The following is a 19383-nucleotide window of genomic DNA, read 5'->3' on the forward strand; positions in this document are numbered from 1 at the left end:
GTTCCCCAGGCAGGGCCCCAGGTGGGCCCAGGTAGACCCCAGATGGAGGGCGGGCCCGAGGCCCGTGCCAGGCGTGTGCCTTCAGGTGAGCTCAGCGCCGCACAAACTTGTCTCCCAGGATTTTTCCACACAAAACACGTCTCCCAGGGAAGCAACCGGTCTGATGAGCTAGGCGTGCGGGCGTTCCCACCCCGCCCTCCTGGTGCCCCCACAGTCCCGTCCTGCAGTGAGAGGCCGCCCCAGACGGACGCGCTGGGCCTGGGATGGAGTCCAGGACCCCTCTGCCTGTAGCAGTGGCCTCCGGGTTGAGCCACGGAGCCTGCAGGATCCAGACCCCCAGCACGGTAGGTCTCCCACCCAAGCGCCCACCTCGGCCCAGCAGTCCCACCCCAGGCTTCACCTTGACCTTTCCGAGGACCCTCCCCTCCCCTTTGAGCCTGTCCCCACCCTGCCCCTTCCTCTCCAGCACTGACCTCACTCCTAGGCCGGCCTTCTGACCCTGACCTCCCTCCTCACCCCCAGGCCCCCATCCACCATCCCCACCTGGGGCCACATCCCCTGAAAAGACCGATTGCAGATTAAGGCAGTTGTCTTCAGGGGCCAGGGTAAGGGACTCCCGCGGGAGAGAGGAGGCTGTTAGGGTGGGCCCCACAGTGACTCCTCAAGGGGGCCCCAGGAGGTACCTGAAGCCACTCAACCCCCCCACCCCTCCAGCCCTGCCCAGCTCACCCCTTGCCCCTACTCCATGCACCAGGGGCCTATCCTAGATTCACTCCAGGCCTACCCAGGAGGCCTTGCAGCATGCTGGTCCAGCTGGATGGGAGCACCCCAGGGAGACTTTCTGGGGGCAAGCCCTGATAGGCCCGGGCCCCCCTCCCCACCCCTGATGCCGACCCCTCCTAATCACTGTTCTGCCAGATTCCTGGGTTCTTCCTCCCCTGACACAGCCTCTGCTCCTGCACCCCAGCCTGGACGGGGGGGGGGGGGGGGGGGGGGCAGAGGGGGGGGCTCTGAGTCAATGCCTTGTGGCAGTCCTGCCTACCCTGCCCCATCAGAGCTCTGTTGAGCTGAGCCCTGACTCACATGTAGGGAATGGCCTTCTACCTCACAGCCTGGGGGGCAGAAGCCAGGGAGGGGTGAGAGAGAGGGCCAAGCCAGCCCTTTGGAGGCCTCTGCAGAAGTTGGGGAGATGGGAGCAACTTCTGGGGTCTACAGGACAGAGATCCAGAGGGTCACAAGACTAGGGTGTGGGCCAGTCTATCTGTATGCTTCTGGGGTCTCCTGGGCACCAAAGATCGAGGTCCATGGGGCCCTCTTCTACCCGGAAGCTCCCCCACCCCAAGCCCTTTGTCCTCAGTCCTCACCCTTAGCCCCTGATTCCTAATAGTGACCCAGGATGCTGACCCCTGCCTGGCTCAGGGCCCCCAGTCACCCAGGGAGGGAAGATCCCTCCCTTCAGACTCCTGGAGGTGGCTGGCCGTAGCTTCCCCAGTGACCTAACCTGGCCCTTCCCTGACACTCAGGACAGTGGGGCCTGATTACCCCGCCCCTACCCCAAAGGCCCCACTGTGGCCGGGGAACCCAGATGGGCCCGGACCCTGCCGCCCCGTCCCGGAACAGGCGGAAGGAACGGGGAGGCCAGGCCGGGACGTGGGGCCTGTTCTTCCGCCCAAATTCCACCTTAAGCTGGTGGTGGCCCCTCCCTCTCACCTGGCCCAGGTGTCCCCGCCCCCAGCCAAGCTCAGGGCTGGGCAGGCGTCTGTCTCCAGGCTGGCTCTGGGCGAGGCCAGTGGGGAGGGGACTTCGGGGACGGGACGGTGAAGACTGCTCAGGCCGAGGAGGCCCCGGCGGCGGCGGCGGCCCAGGCCGGGCGCACACCCAGCCCCGCGCGCCTGCCGCCATGCAGGACGGTAACTTCCTGCTGTCGGCCCTGCAGCCCGAGGCCGGCGTGTGCTCCCTGGCGCTGCCCTCCGACCTGCAGCTGGACCGCCGGGGCGCAGAGGGGCCCGACGCTGAGCGGCTGCGGGCGGCCCGTGTCCAGGAGCAGGTCTGCGCCCGCCTCCTGCAGCTGGGCCGGCAGGCTCGGCACAACGGGGCGGCGGAGCCCGAGGGCGCCACCGAGGTGGCCAGAGGTAAGCGGGCGCCTGCAGGGTGGGTGCCGGGCAGCGGGAATGGCAGTGGGCAGAGGTGGCCTCGGTGGGTGTGGCGGTACGAGGGCCAGAGGCCGGGGTAGAGCCGGCATGGGGTTCAGCGCCCTGACTCACCGAGGCCTCGCACTGAGTCACCCGCCCCGCCCGCCAGGTGTGGGAGAAGGCATGGGTGCGGCCTCCCACCAGCCGGCAGGGACCCCCGAGCTCGGGCCCCGCCGCCCCTTCCGCCCCGAGCGCCGCCGTCGGCACATGGCAGGATCGGCACATGGCAGGCCACCCGGGCCTGCCTCTGTCGGCAAAACAGGACCGCGCACACGTCCGGTCCCACGTAACACAGGCTCGCACGCGGCCTCGGGCGCGCAGACATACACGTCAGTCCCACTAAGACACAAACACCCTGAGACACAGACACCCAGACTCCAGCGTCCCTCCCCACCACCCTCCAGGCCCCAAGGGAATAACCAGACAGAAACGTGAGGGGGCGGGTCTGGGAAGCCTGGACCAGAGCCACCTGCCTGTCTGGACCCGGGTCTCCCTGTGGAATTGCGGCGGGGTGGGGGTGGGGGCCCGCAGGAGTGACCCAGATATTATTCCCGAGAACATCAGGTGGGGGAGGGCCCCCTCGGTGCGGGCAGACCGCCCTGTGTCAGAACCCCGGCTCTACCAGGGTGTGCGTGAGTTCGAGAGCAAATGCGTGAGTGTGCCTGCATGTGTGTGTGGATGTGTGTGTGTGCATGTGGGCGCATGCCTGTTAAAGGATCCCACAGACACAGTGAGTTCAGAGCAGTTGTTCTAGAAATGCCATTTCCTCCCTGGCCAGACTGCAGCAACAGGGATCAAGGTTAGATAGTAAGGTGAACTTCCCAGGATGTCAGGAGCCAAGACACCAGTTCCACAGTGGTTCACGTGACCTTTAGAGGGCCCTTTCCCAGGACAGGTCTCCAGATGCTGGCCAGACGGGGGGGAGAGGGTCAGCCAGCATAGGGGCCTGCCAGAGCAGCCTGGATTCCTGGGTCCTCTCCTCCCTGGGCCTCAGCCTTGCTGGTGGCTAGGTAGTTGGGTGCCCGGGGGTCATGGGGTGGAGGAGGGAGCAGGGAAGGGTTAATTACCACCCTGGCTACCCTGCCAATTAGGGGGAGGATTATAATTTGGGGGTGGGAGTAAGGTCCCCAGGCTGGGGGTGTGTCCCCCCAGGCTGAGCCTCACTAGCGTCAAAGGGTTAATAGCCCCTGCCCAGAAGCCTCATTAACCAGGGCGGGTCTGGGGAATGTACTGGGAGGGGAGCCCCCCAGACCTAGTTGGAAGAGGCCGGGGGAGTGGCTGAGGCCCCCTCCCTTCACTCACATCATGAGTCCTTTCAGCCACTCACCCTGCCTAGGCTCTCTGGGGACGTGTGACTCTTCTCCCCCAAGATATGGCCCTAGCAGGGACCCTGGCAGAGGCTGATCCCCTCCAGGCACCTCCTCCCTGTCCAGAGACGCCGGAGCCACCTCAGCCCAGTCCATCCCCCTGCTCTGCTTTGGTCTGACCTTCACCCAACCGTCCTCAGTGTTTCCAGCTCATGCACCTGTTGTCTATCAAACCAGCCATCCATCTGTCCATCCACCCCTCCTTCCAACGGTCCGACCAGCCCTCCCTCCTCCTCCTCTGCCATCTCTCCACCCTTCACCCACCCCCCCTGTCTGTCCACTCACCACAGAGTCGGGCTGGCGCCAGCAGCCTCAGTTTCTGTGTGGCTTGATAGGACGGGCGTGGCTTTTCCAGGTGGGACAGGGAACTGTGTGTCCTTGGCGAGTGTGGCATCACTCCCGTGTGACCACAGCAAAGGACGGGCTCACAGAGGTCAGTGTGGCTTCCTGGAGGAGGGGGTCAGGTGTGTGTCCTGGCAGGGACTAGAGAGTTGATGGAGTCCCGGCACACTTCCCAGGCAGCCAGGGGGTTGGGGGTGGGGGTTGGGGGGGGGGTGAGCGTGCCCATCCCCCAGCACAGCTGGAGGGGCAGGGGGCTGTGGGAGAGGTCCGACCAGGGTTGACCCACAAGCGGAGGAGACCCATGAGGCATCTGGCCCAGCCAGGCCACCACTGTCCCTGTCGGCAGGCACATCCCGCGGTCACTACCACACCCTGCAGTCTGGCTTCAGCTCGCGCTCCCAGAGCCTCGGTGGGGACAACGTCTCTGTGAGTACACTCTCTCCAGCCTCAGGAGAGGCTCGTGGGGGAGGCTCTGGGGGAAGCTGGGAGCTGCCGGGTCAGGGAGAGGGGCTGGTGCCAGGTGAGCCCCCAGCACCCACTCACCGCTCTCCTCCCTGCCCCGCAGACCTTCCGGCCCGTTGCCAAGCCTGCCTACAGCCCGGCCTCCTGGTCCTCCCGCTCAGCTGTGGATCTGAGCTCCAGTCGGAGGCTGAGCTCTGCCCACAACGGGGGCAGCGCCTTTGGGGTCGCGGGGTACGGGGGAGCCCAGCCTGCCGCACCCATGCCTACCCGGCCCCTGTCCTTCCACGAGCGTGGGGGGGCGGGGAGCCGGGTGGACTACGACACGTTGTCCCTGCGCTCGCTGAGGCTAGGGGCTGGGGGCCTGGATGACCGCTACAGCGTGGTATCCGAGCAGCTGGAGCCCCCAGCTGCCTCCGCCTACAGGGCCTTTGGCTACGAGCGCCAGGCCAGCTCCGGCCGGTCAGGGGGCTTGGACTGGCCGGGAGCCGCTGAGGGGCCGCCCAGCCGGACCATCCGTGCGCCGGCCATGCGGACCCTGCAGCGATTCCAGAGCGGCCACCGCAGCCGTGGCGTGGCCGGGGTGGCCCCAGGGGGTGTCCTGGAGCCTGTGGCCCGAGCACCATCCGTGCGCAGCCTCAGCCTGAGCCTGGCCGACTCCAGCCACCTGCCGGATGTGCGTGGACTGGACAGCTACGGTGGCCACCGCACTCTGCAGAGGCTCAGCAGCGGGTGAGCTGGGCCTGGCTTGGGGAGGGGACTTCTGCCACGGCCCTGGCCCAGCCCCAGGGTCAGCCTGACCCCTCCTGGCCCCCGTCCCTACAGATTTGACGACATCGACCTGCCCTCAGCAGTCAAGTACCTCATGGCCTCAGACCCCAACCTGCAGGTGCTGGGAGCAGCCTACATCCAGCACAAGTGCTATAGCGATGCGGCAGCCAAGAAGCAGGTGACCCACCGCCCCCGCTGGTGCCACTTGCGGCCCACTGGTCCGTGAACACCCCTGCCTACTACCCTCGGTGATCCTCCCACTTGTCATTAATCTCCGGTCCCTAACCACCCCTCAACGGTCCCCACGCTGAGTGGGCAGGCAGACCCCCCTTTGGCCCAGAGCCTCCCCAGCAGACGAGGGGCAGGAGGAAGTGATGTGCATACGTACAAGTACAGCTGCGTGCCTCTGCGCACACCTACACGCATCTGCACACATCTAAAGACACCTGCGCACCCCTGCACACGCCTGACACGCCTGCGTACACCTGCACGTCTCCGTCACCAGCACACGCCCTCCCGTACTCGCACCCGTCTGCGCACGCCTGTGTGCACGTTGCTCACACCCGCGTGCCTGTGCGTGCAGGCCCGCAGCCTTCAGGCCGTGCCCAGGCTGGTGAAGCTCTTCAACCACGCCAACCAGGAGGTGCAACGCCACGCCACGGGCGCCATGCGCAACCTCATCTACGACAACGCGGACAACAAGCTGGCCCTGGTGGAGGAGAATGGCATCTTCGAGCTGCTGCGCACGCTGCGTGAGCATGACGACGAGCTGCGCAAGAATGTCACAGGTGCCCTGCCAGCCCACGCCAGCCCTCTCCTTCCCTCCCTCCGTTCTCTGTTCCTCTGTCCCCGCCACTTCCATTGGTCCTGACTGTTCTTGTGCCATAGGTCTGCAGCTAGCCTCCAGCCCCCAGGCCCCATGTCCCCAAGCGTGGTCTCTCGGCTGTGTCACAGCCCCGTGACCCGTAGGTTGTATGCAGGCTCTCTCCATGGGGCTCTCGAGCGAGGCTCCAAACGCCAGGAGGGGCCCTGGGAGAGGTTGGGAGCCTCGTCCCCACCCTCCCTGGAGGGCCTGGAGGGGACTAGTGGGCGACTACTGACCATGGCCACGGCCCCGCCTGCCCCAGGGATCCTGTGGAACCTGTCCTCCAGCGACCATCTGAAGGATCGCCTGGCCAGGGACACACTGGAACAGCTCACAGACCTGGTGCTGAGCCCCCTCTCGGGGGCCGGAGGACCACCCCTCATCCAGCAGAATGCCTCTGAGGCTGAAATCTTCTACAATGCCACGGGCTTCCTCAGGTGCGCCGGGGCGGGGGGCAGCAGAGAGAGGCTAAGACGGTGGCCGTGGGGAAAGAACTGGGTGCCTGGAAGGGGGCAGGGGAGGCCTGGAGAAGGGGCACTTGAGTCCCAGGTCTGAATGGCAGGGTGGGGCTGGCCAGGGCGGCAGGCAGAAGCAGCCCGGCCACGCAAGGTACGGGTGCTGGCACAGAAGTGAGACAGGCAGCTGGTCCCAGGCAGAGCGACGATATGTCAGGGGGCAGCAGGCCCTGGGGTCCGCAGGCTCCCCTCCGCTCTGGACACTTGGCGGGGGGTGGGGGAGGACGGGCATGCAGAGGGGCTGCAGGTGCCAGGGGGCGGGGCCCAGCTCAGGGCAAGGAGGTGACTGGGGCTCAAGGGCTCGGCCCTTGGGACTGGTTCCCACTGGGGGTGCTCCCCGGTCTGCCTCCGTCCGCAGGAACCTCAGCTCAGCTTCCCAGGCCACTCGCCAGAAGATGCGTGAGTGCCACGGGCTGGTGGACGCCCTGGTCACCTACATCAACCACGCCCTGGACGTGGGCAAGTGTGAGGACAAGGTGAGGGGCGGCCACTGCCGAAAGGTCCTGGGGGGTTCTGGCCCACGCTGACCACGGTCCGCCCTCTGCAGAGTGTGGAGAACGCCGTGTGCGTGCTGAGGAACCTGTCCTACCGCCTGTACGATGAGATGCCGCCCTCCGCCCTGCAGCGGCTCGAGGGCCGGGGCCGCAGGGACACGGCCGGGGCGCCACCCGGCGAGGTGGTGGGCTGCTTCACGCCTCAGAGCCGGCGGCTTCGAGAGGTGGGCGCGGGCCTGGGCAGCTGGGAGCAGGGCCCCCCGGCCCGAACCCAGCTGACCCTCCACACCTCCCACCCAGCTGCCCCTCACGGCTGATGCACTGACCTTCGCCGAGGTGTCTAAGGACCCCAAGGGTCTTGAGTGGCTGTGGAGCCCCCAGATCGTGGGGCTGTACAACCGGCTGCTGCAGCGCTGTGAACTCAACCCACACACGACCGAGGCAGCCGCGGGAGCACTGCAGAACATCACCGCGGGCGACCGCAGGGTGAGGACCCACGTGTGGCCTTGCACTGGGGACACGAAGGGTGAATGAGGAGGGTGCAGGAGCTTTCCAATTTAGTCTGTTGGAGCGGGATGAACACAGCCAGGTGGATGAGCCAAAACCCAAGACGGAGGGGACAGGACGCTGCCAGGGGTGCGAGAGGCAGGGGACACCGGAGGGGACAGGACACGCAGCCAGGGGTGGGAGAGGCAGGGGACACCGGAGGGGACAGGACACGCAGCCAGGGGTGGGAGAGGCAGGGGACACCGGAGGGGACAGGATGCTGCCAGGGGTGCGAGAGGCAGGGGACACCAGAGGGGACAGGACGTCCAGCCAGGGGTGCGAGAGGCAGGGGACACCGGAGGGGACAGGACATGCAGCCAGGGGTGCAAGAGGCAGGGGATACCGGGGGACAGGACGCACAGCCACGGGTGCGAGAGGCAGGGGACACCGGGGGACAGGACGCACAGCCAGGGGTGCGAGAGGCAGGGGACAGGAGGGGCAGCCAGGAGTGTGAGGCCAGTGTCCCAGACGGGACAGGCCCCCAGGATCCCTGAGGGTTTAGGGAGAGGCGTGAGCTGAGAAGGGGCTGACCCAAGTCACACGTGATGAGGTTCCTGGCTGGGCTGTGAGGGCAGAAGCAGAAAGAACAGAGCAGGTGAGAGACAGTGGGGTCCAGTCCTGCCTCAGGGTTCTGGGGAGGGAGAGGGACGGGGACAGAGAAAAGCCCCAACCCGCGGCGCTCACCAGCTCCTCTCCTACCCGCAGTGGGCGGGCGTGCTGAGCCGCCTGGCCCTAGAGCAGGAGCGCGTCCTGAACCCGCTGCTGGACCGGGTTCGGACCGCTGACCACCACCAGCTCCGCTCGCTGACTGGCCTCATCCGAAACCTGTCTCGGAATGCCAGAAACAAGGACGAGATGTGTGAGTCAGGCCACCCCGCAGCCCGGGCTCTGCCCTCACCCTGCCTAGCTGGGCTCACACCTGGGGTTTCTTTCCTGCTGCCCGTTTGGGCGAGCCCCTGGCAAGCTAGAGCCGAGCGGATAGATGGGGGGTGCGGAACGGGGGGTGGGCGGGCGGCCAGGAGCGGAGGCTGCCTTCCTGACCTCCCCACCTCCCGGCCTCCCGGCAGCCACCAAGGTGGTGAGTCACCTGATCGAGAAGCTGCCGGGCAGCGTGGGCGAGAAGTGTCCCCCCGCCGACGTGCTGGTCAACATCATAGCCGTGCTCAACAACCTGGTGGTGGCCAGTCCCATCGCTGCCCGAGACTTGCTCTACTTTGACGGGCTCCGAAAGCTAGTCTTCATCAAGAAGAAGCGGGACAGGTGAGGCCCCTCCGGCACCCTCCCTCACGGCCCAGCCTGTCCTCCTGCTGACCCCTGCCCTCCCGCCCCACCCCAGCCCCGACAGCGAGAAGTCCTCCCGAGCAGCCTCCAGCCTCCTGGCCAACCTGTGGCAATACAGCAAGCTCCACCGAGACTTCCGGGCGGTACGTTCTGGCGACCCAGGGCAGGCAGGGCCGGACCCGGGGGCGGGACATCGGGTGGCAGGGAACAGACCTGGCAACTCACGTGGAACAGGAGACTCGGGAAGTGGGGAACGTGAGAAAGGAGACCAGAGACCCAGGGAGGAGTGGGGCATGGGGACCACAGGGCCCGCGGGCAGGAACCCTGACTCTGGGCCCCCCTCTTCACTGCAGAAAGGCTATCGAAAGGAGGACTTCCTGGGCCCATAGGTGAGGCCTTCCTGGAGGAGGATGCAACGTCGCCTAGCCTCCAAGGGATAGGCTCAGCTCTGCGCTGCTCGCTGGCCAGCCTGGCGGAGAAGGCTGATGGCCCGGGGCCTCTCACGGGAGCCCCGTGTGCCACTTTGCAGGGGCCCAGGCACCAGGGAGGGCACGGGGGTGCTGTTTTAGGGATTTGGCTTCTATAGGGCAGGGGTAGGGCAGGGCTTGAGGCTGCTCGGTGTGTGGGGTGGTGACCGGGTCATTGGGCGGAGGTGGTGAACTGCCAGTGCTGGGAATAAAGATAGCTATGGACACAGCCCTGCAAGTTTCTTCGGCTGGCTCGACCTGGGGGTCCAAGCCAGGGACTCAGCAGCGTCCCTGAGCATAGCCGTGCCTGCCCCTGATGATACTCACCCCGAGTCACTCAGATGCTTCTCCAGGTCAGAATGCCCAGGACCAGGACAAGAGTATCCAGTGGGGAGAGAACTGGAGGGACCAGGGCAGACAGCAGAGGCAGCCCAGGGGCCAACCGAGGCACAAACGCAGCGGTGTTGGGGACCGTGTGTGCAGAGGGGTGGCCACTCCTGGGAGAGCTGTGACCTCCCCTGGCTGAGGTGCTGCCCTGCTGGGCCGTCCACACCCAACACTTGTCTCTGCCCTGCCTCGCCGGGCCTGGGGGTGTCCTGACCAGGGACTCGCACCGTCTGACTGAGCCGTGGGAACCCATCTCACCAAACCAGGACATTTGGTGGTGAAGCTCCCTCCCACTCACATTTTTACAACAAAAGGCTTCTTCTGCAAAGCTCAGAACCTGCAGACTCTAAGGGGCCTGCCCCTCCTCCAGGACCTGTGTGGATCAGAGCGGGGCTGGGGACCGTCATGCCCCCAAGCAGAGAGACCCAAGGAGGCTACTGTTAAGAGATGTGTCTGAGCTGGCTCAGGATGGAGGTTGGAGAGAGGGCGGGACTGCGTGGACAGCCAGACCTGTGACTGGGTGGCCGTGGGGATGAGGAAGGGGAGGGGCTGAGGGCCGTGGAGACCCTGAGATGGACGTGCCCCTTCCTGCCCCAGGAGAGGAGAGGCTGAGGCTCAGGCAGGATCTAAAAGGACTTTATTTTCTGGCACAAGGAGGCACACTAGAGTCCCCCCACTTCCCTCCAGGTCTCATGGCTGGTAGTCCTGCTGAGAGGAGAAAAACCCCACCCCGCCCTGCACCCAGCTGTCCTTGGTGATCCTGACGCTCCGGCGGGTGCAGGCTACACGTCATCCTCAGACACCAGGCAGTAGAAGTCCGTGCGGGCACTGTAGTTGCGGGAGCCGAGGTCCGAGACATCCACCTCGCTGCCCCGGCCCTCTCCAAGGGCGACCCCACTTGCATGGGGTGGAGCTGATGGCTCCCCAAAGATAGGCCCTCGGACACCTGGGAAGAGGGTACCACCAGGCCTGAGGCTGGGCTGTCCACAGCCTGACTTCTGCTAGGACCCATGAATGCGGGTCACTCCCTGCTCACCCTCCTGCATAGTGGCATCTGAGGTCCTGGAGATTCCCAGGCAGGCCTTGGGTCCGCGTGCCTCCGGGAAGGAGGCAGTGAGGGTGTGCTGGGGGTCAAGCCCACCGATGGGCTGCAGGGAGGAAGTCCCCGCCACCTGGACCCCTTTCTGGGCTCCTCAGCCCCGTGCACCCCCTCCGCCCCAGGCCAAGCTTCTCAGGGTCGGGGTGGGACCAGGGGGGCATACCCAGGTCCCCCTCAGGGTCGGGGTCCAGCTCCAGGTGCAGGGTGCGACCCTCGGGCAGGTGGCCTTGCACGATCAGCATGGGGTCCTTGTCACCCTGCAGCCGGGTCTGGGGGTCTCCCTCCAGGGCTCTGTGCCGCACCTTCCGTGGCAGTGCCAGCTGCAGCTCCTTCCAAAACTCTGAAGAAGGCGCCTGGGGGCCAGGACTGGGCTGTTAGCCTGGTGGCCTTGGCCCCAAAGAGCACACCTGGAGGCATGCGTTCACCTGGCTCCAGGGGCCTCAAAAGAGGCCCCTCTTCTGGGCGGCAGGCCACAGAACCCTCACCCCCACGGGGTCCCATCCACAAGTCCCCACACCACAGAGCTGCCCACGGAGAAGCCCCTCCTTGGAGCCCGGTACCACCATCCCCATTAGGGCGCCCCTCCCCTCGCCCCTCTCCGCACCACGGAGCCGGGCTTCCAGAGCAGCAGGGTCACCAGGTGGCGGTGCTGGCGCAGCAGGCGGAGCGCGGGGTGCACGGGGTCGCGTCTCTGGCCCTCGAAGGTGATGAATATGGGCCTGCGCGTGAGCTCCAGTAGCCGGCACAAGCCCTCCCTGCGCGGGCGGGACCGTCAGGGAGGGGACGAGGCGGGGGCCCACCCCACCCTGCGCGGGACCCACCGGAAGCTGTGGCTGCACCAGGCCCGGCCCAGGAATGCTTCCGACAGCACCACGATGAGGCGTCGACAGCGGCTCAGGTTCACCAGGAGATCGGCGGAGGGCTCTGCGAAAACCAGGCGTCGGCGGGGCCGAGGGAGGGCGGGGCCCGGAGGGAGATGGGGCGGGGCCCCGGGGGGCGGGCCCGGGCCCAGAACGGGGCGGGGTCACAGAGAGCAGGCCCGGTCTCGGACGGGGGCGGGGCCCGGAGATGGGGCGGGGCCACGGAGGGCGGGCCCGGTCCCGGGACGAGGGTGGTACCATGGGAGGGCGGTCCTGAGCCCAGAATGGGGCGGGGCCACGTCGGGCGGGCCCGGTCCCGGAACGGGGGCGGTACTATGGGAGGGCGGGGCCCGGGCCCAGAACGGGGCGGGGCCATGGGAGGGCGGGCAAGGTCTCCGGACCCGAGCGAGGCCACCAGGCTGGGCCCGCGGTACCCGCGCGTGGCAGGAGGTCGCGGTCATCCAGGAAGAGCTTGTAGCCCCGACGCCGCTCTAGCTGTGGCTTCAGGATGAAGTTCACGAACTTCCGGTCCTCGGGGCTGTCGCTGTAGGAGACGTAGGCGTCGTAGAGTTTCCCGTCTGCGGAAGGCAAAGGGTCAGCGCCCGGCTTTCCAGGCCCGGGCCCGCTACCCTGGCCGCCGCCCCCGCCCATTCCGGGTCCTCTAACCCCTCCCCACGAGCTTGGGGGGACCAGGCCTGCCTACCTGGCAGATCCCACCTGGCAGATCCCGCACGCACGCCCACAACGCCGCCTCCAGCTCTGGATGCTGGCCGCCTATCTGGCTTCTGCCGACCCCAGCCCTCTGCCCTCTTTCCTGGACTGCGCGCTCAACAGCCCCTGAGGGACCTCCAGGGTCCCCCCTCCACACCTACCGGGGCAACCCGCCCACCCAAAACAGCCTAGGGAGGTCTCATAGCTGATTCATTCTCTTCGTCCATCCTGGCCCCACGCACCGTTCATCTCCAGCTCCCCGTAGGCGTCTTGGTACCAGAGCAGCACATTCAGTCGACACTTCACATAGAGCAGGGCCGCCAGGAGCAGGGCCAGCAGGACCAGGAGTGAGGCCAGCACTGCGGCCAGGTGGCCAGCTGGGCCTGCGACAGAGCTGCAGTCTGAACCACTGCCACCCCCACCCGGCATTCTCCAAGCCTCAAGGCTCCCCAGCCCCCCCACCCCCACCCCCCCGGCCTCCCACCTTCCACCCAGTGTACTTCCACTCACCAGCTCTCCAAAGAGTGAAGGAGGAGGAGCTGACATTCCGGATGGAGCAGGTGAAGACCCCATAGTCCTCAGCACTGGTCAGGTTGACCCCCAGAACACTGGACACAAGCACCTCTGATGAGTTGGCCTTGATCCTGGGGAGACCAGGCCCAACCCTCTTACCTGGGGCCTGAGAGCATCAGTGGATGTCCCTGGACTCACCCACGGAGGATGCAGGTGTGGGCTTCCTGAGTAGCCCTTGAGCCAAAAGCTAAGAGAAGTGGCCAAAACCTGGTGGGGGTGTGGATCTGTCTGGGGCAGTCACGTGATCTTGGGTCTGGGTTTTGGGGGGTCAGTGCCTAATTCAGGCCATAGGACTGTGCTAGCACCGTTGGCCCTGGGCTGTCTACAAGGGGCCATCTGTCCCTGCAGTCACTGACCCTTGGTCTGTGTCAGAAGTGGCACTCTGCCCATGTCCAGGTGGTTATAGACCAGGGTATAGGTGGCCTCGGGTATAACCAGGGTAGTCACCTGACCCTGAACACCCCAGTCTCTTACCGGGAGTCTTCATGGAGGCCACAGTGGCTTCCATTGCCCGGCGGCAGCCCATCTTTCAGCCACTGGACTGAGGGCAGGGGACAGTGGGGCCCAGAGACCACCCAGGCCGTGCAGTTCAGGGAGACCGCACTGCCCAGGGCAGGCTCCAGGGCCTGGTTTCCAGACGGGGAGAGAAAGTTGGGGGCCGCGTCACAGACACCTGCAGAGAGAGGACCCAGTGATTAGCCATGCCTGGAATGCTGGGCTCCCACCAACCACAGATGGTCTGTGGGCCAGGAAGAAAACAAGACGGTCAGTGCCATGTGATGCTTGGTGGCCTCACCATGTCCATGCACAGGTCCCACAGGGGACAGGGCCTGGCAGGGTCTTGGGTGTTCTGCCTGCCTTCGATGTGGCTGCTCTGTCCTCAGAGGACATTGGAAGGCAGGGGCCAGAGTCATAGCTGAGCTGACCCACCCCAGCTCAGGGGGCCCACCTGACTGCCCATCTACCCAGGACATGAGCCCAGCTCCCACATTTTCTGTGTGCACCTGTTGCCGGCAACTGTGACTCCCGCCCAGGTGAACGGCCAGGCATTGCACCCCTCCCCCGGCCCCTCTGCTGGGGGAGCTACAACAAGTGTAAACACCAGGGTTTGGGGGGCACAGGTGCTGAGCGTGCCACTCCTTCCACGTGGGATGGCAGCACGGGATTCCAGGACCTTCCTCTGTTGGCCACGAGCAAGCTTTCCCACCTCCCTGAGACCTACGCTTTCTGATCTTTAAATCAGGGCGAAGAGTCCCAGGGGACGTGAGAGGAGACCACCGTCATCTTGGTGGTGTGGTCTCTCGGTAGCCCACACCTACCCATCCTGCCCCCGGGGGCCCCCCACTAGCTGCCATTTCCAGTGTCTGTCGGCTTTACTGACTTCCACGACCATAGTCTAGAGGCTTTGGGAAGGAGAAGGCGCAGGGCCTGCCCTGACTGTGGGGTCAGGACCTCGGGCTACGTGGGAGGGGTGAGTAGAGGCCTTTGTACCCCTGGCCGGAGGCCAGTCAACATCACAGCATGGAGCCAGCCCGAGGGATGGGGGTGGGAGTGGGGTCCGTGCCTGTCCCTCTCTGACCCGTCTACCTGCCATGGTCTGGCCGGGGCCTTCTCGGGGCAGGCTGGGCACTGGTGCCACCCCCCCGGCTCCTCAGGGCTCCTTGGCTGAGCAGACTGGTCCCCCGGGGCTCTCTGTCTCTGTGGCCGGTCAGTCAGGACACCAGGAGGGGTCAGAGGCTGCTGCCACCCCAAAGGAGAAAGTTAAACAAGAACAGGATGAGTTAACATGTAACCTCGTACCAGTTGCCTGGAGGGTGCCAGGCACACCAGCACAGCATCATGTGTGGCACCTCATGCTGGAGTGGGCACGGCCCAGGGGGCTTGGGGAGCCCTCAGACTTACCTTCGCCTGCTCCGGTGTCACCACGATGGCCCAGGGAGGGCCCCCTGGCACCCCTCATAGGGTGGCACGTGGCTGTGTCCCCACTATTCCCCGGGATAGGGACGCCACAGACAAGGAGGACTAGGGTGCAGACCTCGCTTTACCCAGGCCCTGAGCGCCGAGGGTCACATGCAACCTGCCTGCCACCACGGGGTGGGTGTGGGCTGCTGGACTCGGAGCCATACTCCCAGCTGTAGCGTTTTGTCCTGGACATGTCCCGTGTGCACGCGTGTGTGGGGACAGGGCACCTGAGCTGAGCCAGGCCACAGTCCTCAAGGCAGGAGGGAGGGGGCCTGGCTGGACTGAGTCTGCTCCAGAAGGCCTTGTGGGTCCCCCCTCCTTCCGGGTCCCACACCCGTGTCCCCCCCGCCCCGTCTGTCATGTCCAAAACCAAAGACCTTCGTCCACATTGTCTAGTTCTCCAAGGGAGGCCCCCACCCCACCACGGGTGACCCTCCTCTCCTCTGTGGGGCTGGGACCATCCGAACCCAGACTCGGAGCAGCCGCAGGTGCCTCCTGACACAAAAAGCTCTAAGGCGACCTGGGCTGAAAGGAGGGGCCAAACCCCCCAGCGCAGGAGCCAGAGGCCTGGGGCCACCTCCTCGAAGCCCCAGCTGATGCAGCAGGTACTTACTGAGACCTCACTCCACTCCTGCCTAGGGCTGTCCTCCCCACGCCTAGGGCCCCAAGTCTCTCAGCCTCCCCTGCGTTCCTTCTGCGTGGGTGATGCCACCGTGGGCCTGGCCCAGCCTCCACACCCCCAGGAGCCCTGGGCTCGGCTGGCTCAATTTCCTCGGGGATTGCTGGAGCATCAGGCAGGGAACTGGTGAGGAGGTTCCTTCCCGAAGCCCTCTGGTGGGGGGCAGTCTCGGGAAGGTCCCTGAAGTAGAACCAGTCCACTGGGAGACTGTGGGAGACAGGGCAGCGCACACCCCCTCCCCAGGGTCCCCAGCTCGGCGGGTCCCAGGGAAACTCCTGCAGTAACACTCACACCTTTCGAACTCTTAAGATCTTTTACCCCCGGGGAGGCAGTCTCCGGCCTTCCTGGAAGGTAAGGCCAAACTGCACAACCTCCCCCTGCGCACCCTCCCCTGCATAGTCTGTTTTGCACACCACATGCACACACAGCCCCCTCCCCATGCACACCTGCACTACATGCACCCCACCCCCCCCCCCCGCACCTTCAGCACTCTTGTGGCCACACACACAGCACACACGTACTTGCAACGGCTCGCACAGGGCGCATGGCCTCGAGCATCTGTACAAACCCCACACCGCACGCTGCATCTCACACCTGCCCTTGCCACCCATGGCGCGCACACAGCCTCCTGTCACCCCCTGCTCTTACAGGCACACACAGGCTACACGTGCTGCGGGGCCTCCCCTCGGCCGGGCCCGACTCTGAGGACCGGCCTCAGGTCAGAATGTGTCCGAGGGCAAGGACACAGGCCCACGCGGAGCGGCAGGGCTGTCGGGGGAGCTCACGAAGTCACCTGGTTCCGGCTCTCTCCTCCTGGGGGGGGATGGCGGTCGTCGAGGTCATTGATGCTTGCTCGGGAGCAAACTGTGTGCTCGGCTGGGCCCCAGGTCCGGCCCGCAGCACCGCAGCCCCAGAGCTCATCGCCAAGCACAGTGAGGACCTGCCTTTTGTTCGTGTGTGTGTTTTAATCAACTTTCCCTGCAGCTTCCTGGCTTTACAGTCACATCCTCTCCTGACCCCAAACCCCACCCAGGCAGGCGCGCAGTTGGTGGTTCTCGCCCCTGCCCCGCCTGCTCAACTTCTTCCTGTTAACTCCGAGTCAAGCTGTTCCTTCCTCCGGGGCCCACCCCAGCCCACCGAGGCAGTGTACTTCCCGAGGCCAAGCCTGGGCGATGGAGAGGAGGTTGCGGAGAGGCTGGGGCCCCGGGTGATGTGAGGGGGTCCTAAGGAGACGCCCCCCAGTCAGGGTCATCCCGCACACAATCTCATAGGGTCACCGCTTCCCAGACACAGCCTACAGAGTGACACTCAGGATGGTGAGAGCCTCCAATGTGCATCTGGCCTGTGACCTGCTGGGGTGACGGGAGTCCTGTGGATATTCCTGCCAATAATGGGGCCTTGAGCAGAGCTTTTGGGCTCCCTCCGGGTCCACTTCCCCCCTACAGTGCCCAGACAGGGGCTGTGGTATCACATGGACCTTAGTTTCAGGCTGGGATGGGAAGGCAGTCCCCCCTTTTCCAGATAAGGAAACAAGAAAAGGCCTCAATAGAGGTTCCTGGGCTCTGAGCCCAGCTGTGGGGGGGGGGGGGAGGCAAGGCAGCTGGCATCCCCTTTTGTCACTTTCCCTCCCAGACTGACTGGGACTCAGGGCCCAGAAATCGGTGGCTGGCATCACTACCCATAGAAACCGGGCAAGGGTCCCCTTCAGGCCCTGTCCCTGCTTTCACCTACCCAGAGCAGAGGCCCACCAGTGGGCCACCCTCAGTACTGGCTTTCATTTGTCCTTGCTCTGACCCTACCCCAGCCCTGCTCACCCCCACCCCCACCCCATGGCTGGCAAGACCCTCAGCTGATGGTGCATCTAGGGCTCAGGGTCCCACAGAACTACCGGAAGACCTGCCCGCACCCTCTCCCCACCACACCCTCTCCCCACCGAGTTGCAGCTTCCTGGATGCGCGCGGGTATTGCTACCAGCCCCTCCTGGAAGGTGCCTCAATGGGCCTGACGCCCAGAGGTGGATGGTGTAAGCACCTGGCATACAGTCGGCAGTGACCGGCCTAGGGGTACCCAGGGAGGACACAGAGAGCCCCGAGCAGCCTTGCTGCCTCTCAAAGTTCCTGCCAGACTTCCTGTTGCTCAGTGTGTGTCCCCCGGTGCCACCATCGCACAGCCATGACGGCCCCCGCCTTCTTCCTCTAAACTACACCCTCCTCCCCAAGCTCACGCTCCAAGGTGAGCGCCCACAAGCCCACTTCACCTCAGGCACCATCAAGAACCGCCCCTCCCCTCCCCCCACCCCACCCCCACCCCACCCCCACCCCCATCCCCAGGGGTTCCTAGAAAGCTCCGGGTCTTCTGCTTGTGCTCTGACTGGAGGTCTGGCTCCCTCGGCGGCGGCGGCGCAGGAAACGGCGGGGGAAGGGGGGGGGGTGTGGGGGGTGGGGAGGGGCGGCGATCCCACCCCTCCGCCGTCTGGTTTGCTGCTTAGGACCCCACGGTCTCGTTACATCTTCCGCTCAGCGGGCCTGCAGCCCTCTGTGCGCCACGCGTTTGCTGCGCCCCCCGACGTGTCTCCCGCAGGACAGAACTGCACACAAGGTCTCGGCCCCGCAGGCGAGGAGCTCTGTCCCGCTCCCCCGGGCCACACGCCCCGTTCTCCTCCACTATACACCCCACCTCCGGCGCTCCGCCTTAGTCAGGGGCGATCCGGATTTAGCAGGCCCCCACCCTCCAGGCGCGGTGAGCACGCGGGTGGGGGTCGGGCACAGAGGGCGGGGACGCGGGTATCGCGATGGGAACGCGCACCGAGAGCCGAGGGCTGACTGGGGCGCGCACGAGGGGGCTGTCGATGGCGGGTCGGGCGCGCACGGCGGTGGCGCGGAGGGCGCGCAGGCCTAGCACGGCAGGTGGGGGCCACACACGGACGGCGGGAGCGCGCGCGTGACGGTAGCTCCGCCCGGCGACCAGCGCCGCGCACGGCCCCAGCCGGCTCCTCGGTACGCCCCGGGGGCCCTGGGAGGCCTCGCGCCTGGGATCCGAGCTGCGGGCGGCGGCGAGGGTCCCCGCGCGCCTCCGCGTCCCACCTCCCTCCCCTGGGCAAAGGTCACGAGGAAGCCACTGCCCACGTCGGGCGGAGCGGGAAACGTGGCCCTTGCGGTTCCCCTCCCTCCCCCCCCCCCCCCCCCCCCGCTCCGCCGCCAGGCCCACGGGGCCGGCACGCCGATAAACTCAGGCTTCCGGGCGACGGGGACAGCCGGCCCGACTCCGAGCCACTTCCTGCGGGACCGCGCCCGCCACGGCCCAGAGGCTCTTCGGGACAAGGGGCCCCCAAGCTCCAAGCCTAGTCCGGCTCCCAGGAGCCGGCGACCTCAACTCACCTCCGTGGGTCTGAGCCACTCACCTGCTGCCAAGACCTGGGGATCGCGCCGACCGCGGGGGCGGGGCAGCTCACCTGAGCCAGGTGCGCAGCGGCGAAGATCCCGGCGGCGGCGGCAGGTGCAGCCCCGCCCAGCAGCCAGGGCCTGAGGGCGGACCCGAGAGTCCCGCTTTGCGCCCAAGTCCGGCGCTTAAGACCGTCCTGCTCTCAGGCGCCGGGAAGCCTCGGAACTGCAGCCACGCAGCCTGGGGGCAGAGGGCGAACCGGCCCAACCAGCCGGCAGAGTCTTGGACCTGGGGGACTCCTCAGAGTTTCCACTGTCCCCAGGGGCACCGTTCTGGTTCTGCCCCTCCTCCCCAGCTCTTCCTCCGGGAAGCCTGCCCCTGACCCTCCCGTGCAGGGACGGTAGGATCTCAACACGGCGCTGCTCGCTTGGA

The 19383-nt window shown here is 66.1% G+C and overlaps 2 protein-coding genes across 9 annotated transcripts; one reads left to right on the forward strand and one right to left on the reverse strand.

The window, feature by feature from the left end:
* The first annotated feature begins 211 nt into the window (after nucleotides 1–211).
* PKP3 (plakophilin 3) lies at nucleotides 212–9528 on the forward strand. Its single transcript, XM_086676466.1, has 14 exons — nucleotides 212–344; nucleotides 1937–2132; nucleotides 4248–4327; nucleotides 4467–5092; nucleotides 5186–5309; nucleotides 5715–5919; nucleotides 6259–6433; nucleotides 6870–6987; nucleotides 7059–7229; nucleotides 7306–7491; nucleotides 8257–8410; nucleotides 8619–8811; nucleotides 8888–8975; nucleotides 9186–9528. Exons 1-14 carry the CDS (start codon nucleotides 264–266, stop codon nucleotides 9219–9221), a joined length of 2433 nt encoding a protein of 810 aa, XP_086532592.1. The 5' UTR covers nucleotides 212–263; the 3' UTR covers nucleotides 9222–9528.
* A 778-nt stretch (nucleotides 9529–10306) lies between these two features.
* SIGIRR (single Ig and TIR domain containing) lies at nucleotides 10307–19250 on the reverse strand. 8 transcript variants are annotated; one of them, XM_086676474.1, is made up of 10 exons: nucleotides 19022–19250; nucleotides 14517–14666; nucleotides 13404–13602; nucleotides 12867–13000; nucleotides 12599–12739; nucleotides 12080–12223; nucleotides 11607–11709; nucleotides 11390–11540; nucleotides 10949–11138; nucleotides 10307–10632 (listed from the first exon to the last, which is right to left on the reverse strand). In XM_086676474.1, exons 2-10 carry the CDS (start codon nucleotides 14521–14523, stop codon nucleotides 10469–10471), a joined length of 1233 nt encoding a protein of 410 aa, XP_086532600.1. In that variant the 5' UTR covers nucleotides 14524–14666; nucleotides 19022–19250; the 3' UTR covers nucleotides 10307–10468. The 8 variants fall into 8 exon arrangements, 7 of the variants coding, with proteins under 7 accessions (XP_086532600.1, XP_086532597.1, XP_086532599.1 ...); XM_086676471.1 differs by having other exon boundaries at nucleotides 14517–14669; XM_086676473.1 differs by having other exon boundaries at nucleotides 18971–19250.
* Between the last annotated feature and the right edge of the window lie 133 nt (nucleotides 19251–19383).

Source organism: Puma concolor, chromosome D1 (genome assembly GCF_028749965.1).
Source record: "Puma concolor isolate L17-30 chromosome D1, mPumCon1.1.hap2, whole genome shotgun sequence".
Taxonomy (NCBI): domain Eukaryota; kingdom Metazoa; phylum Chordata; class Mammalia; order Carnivora; family Felidae; genus Puma; species Puma concolor.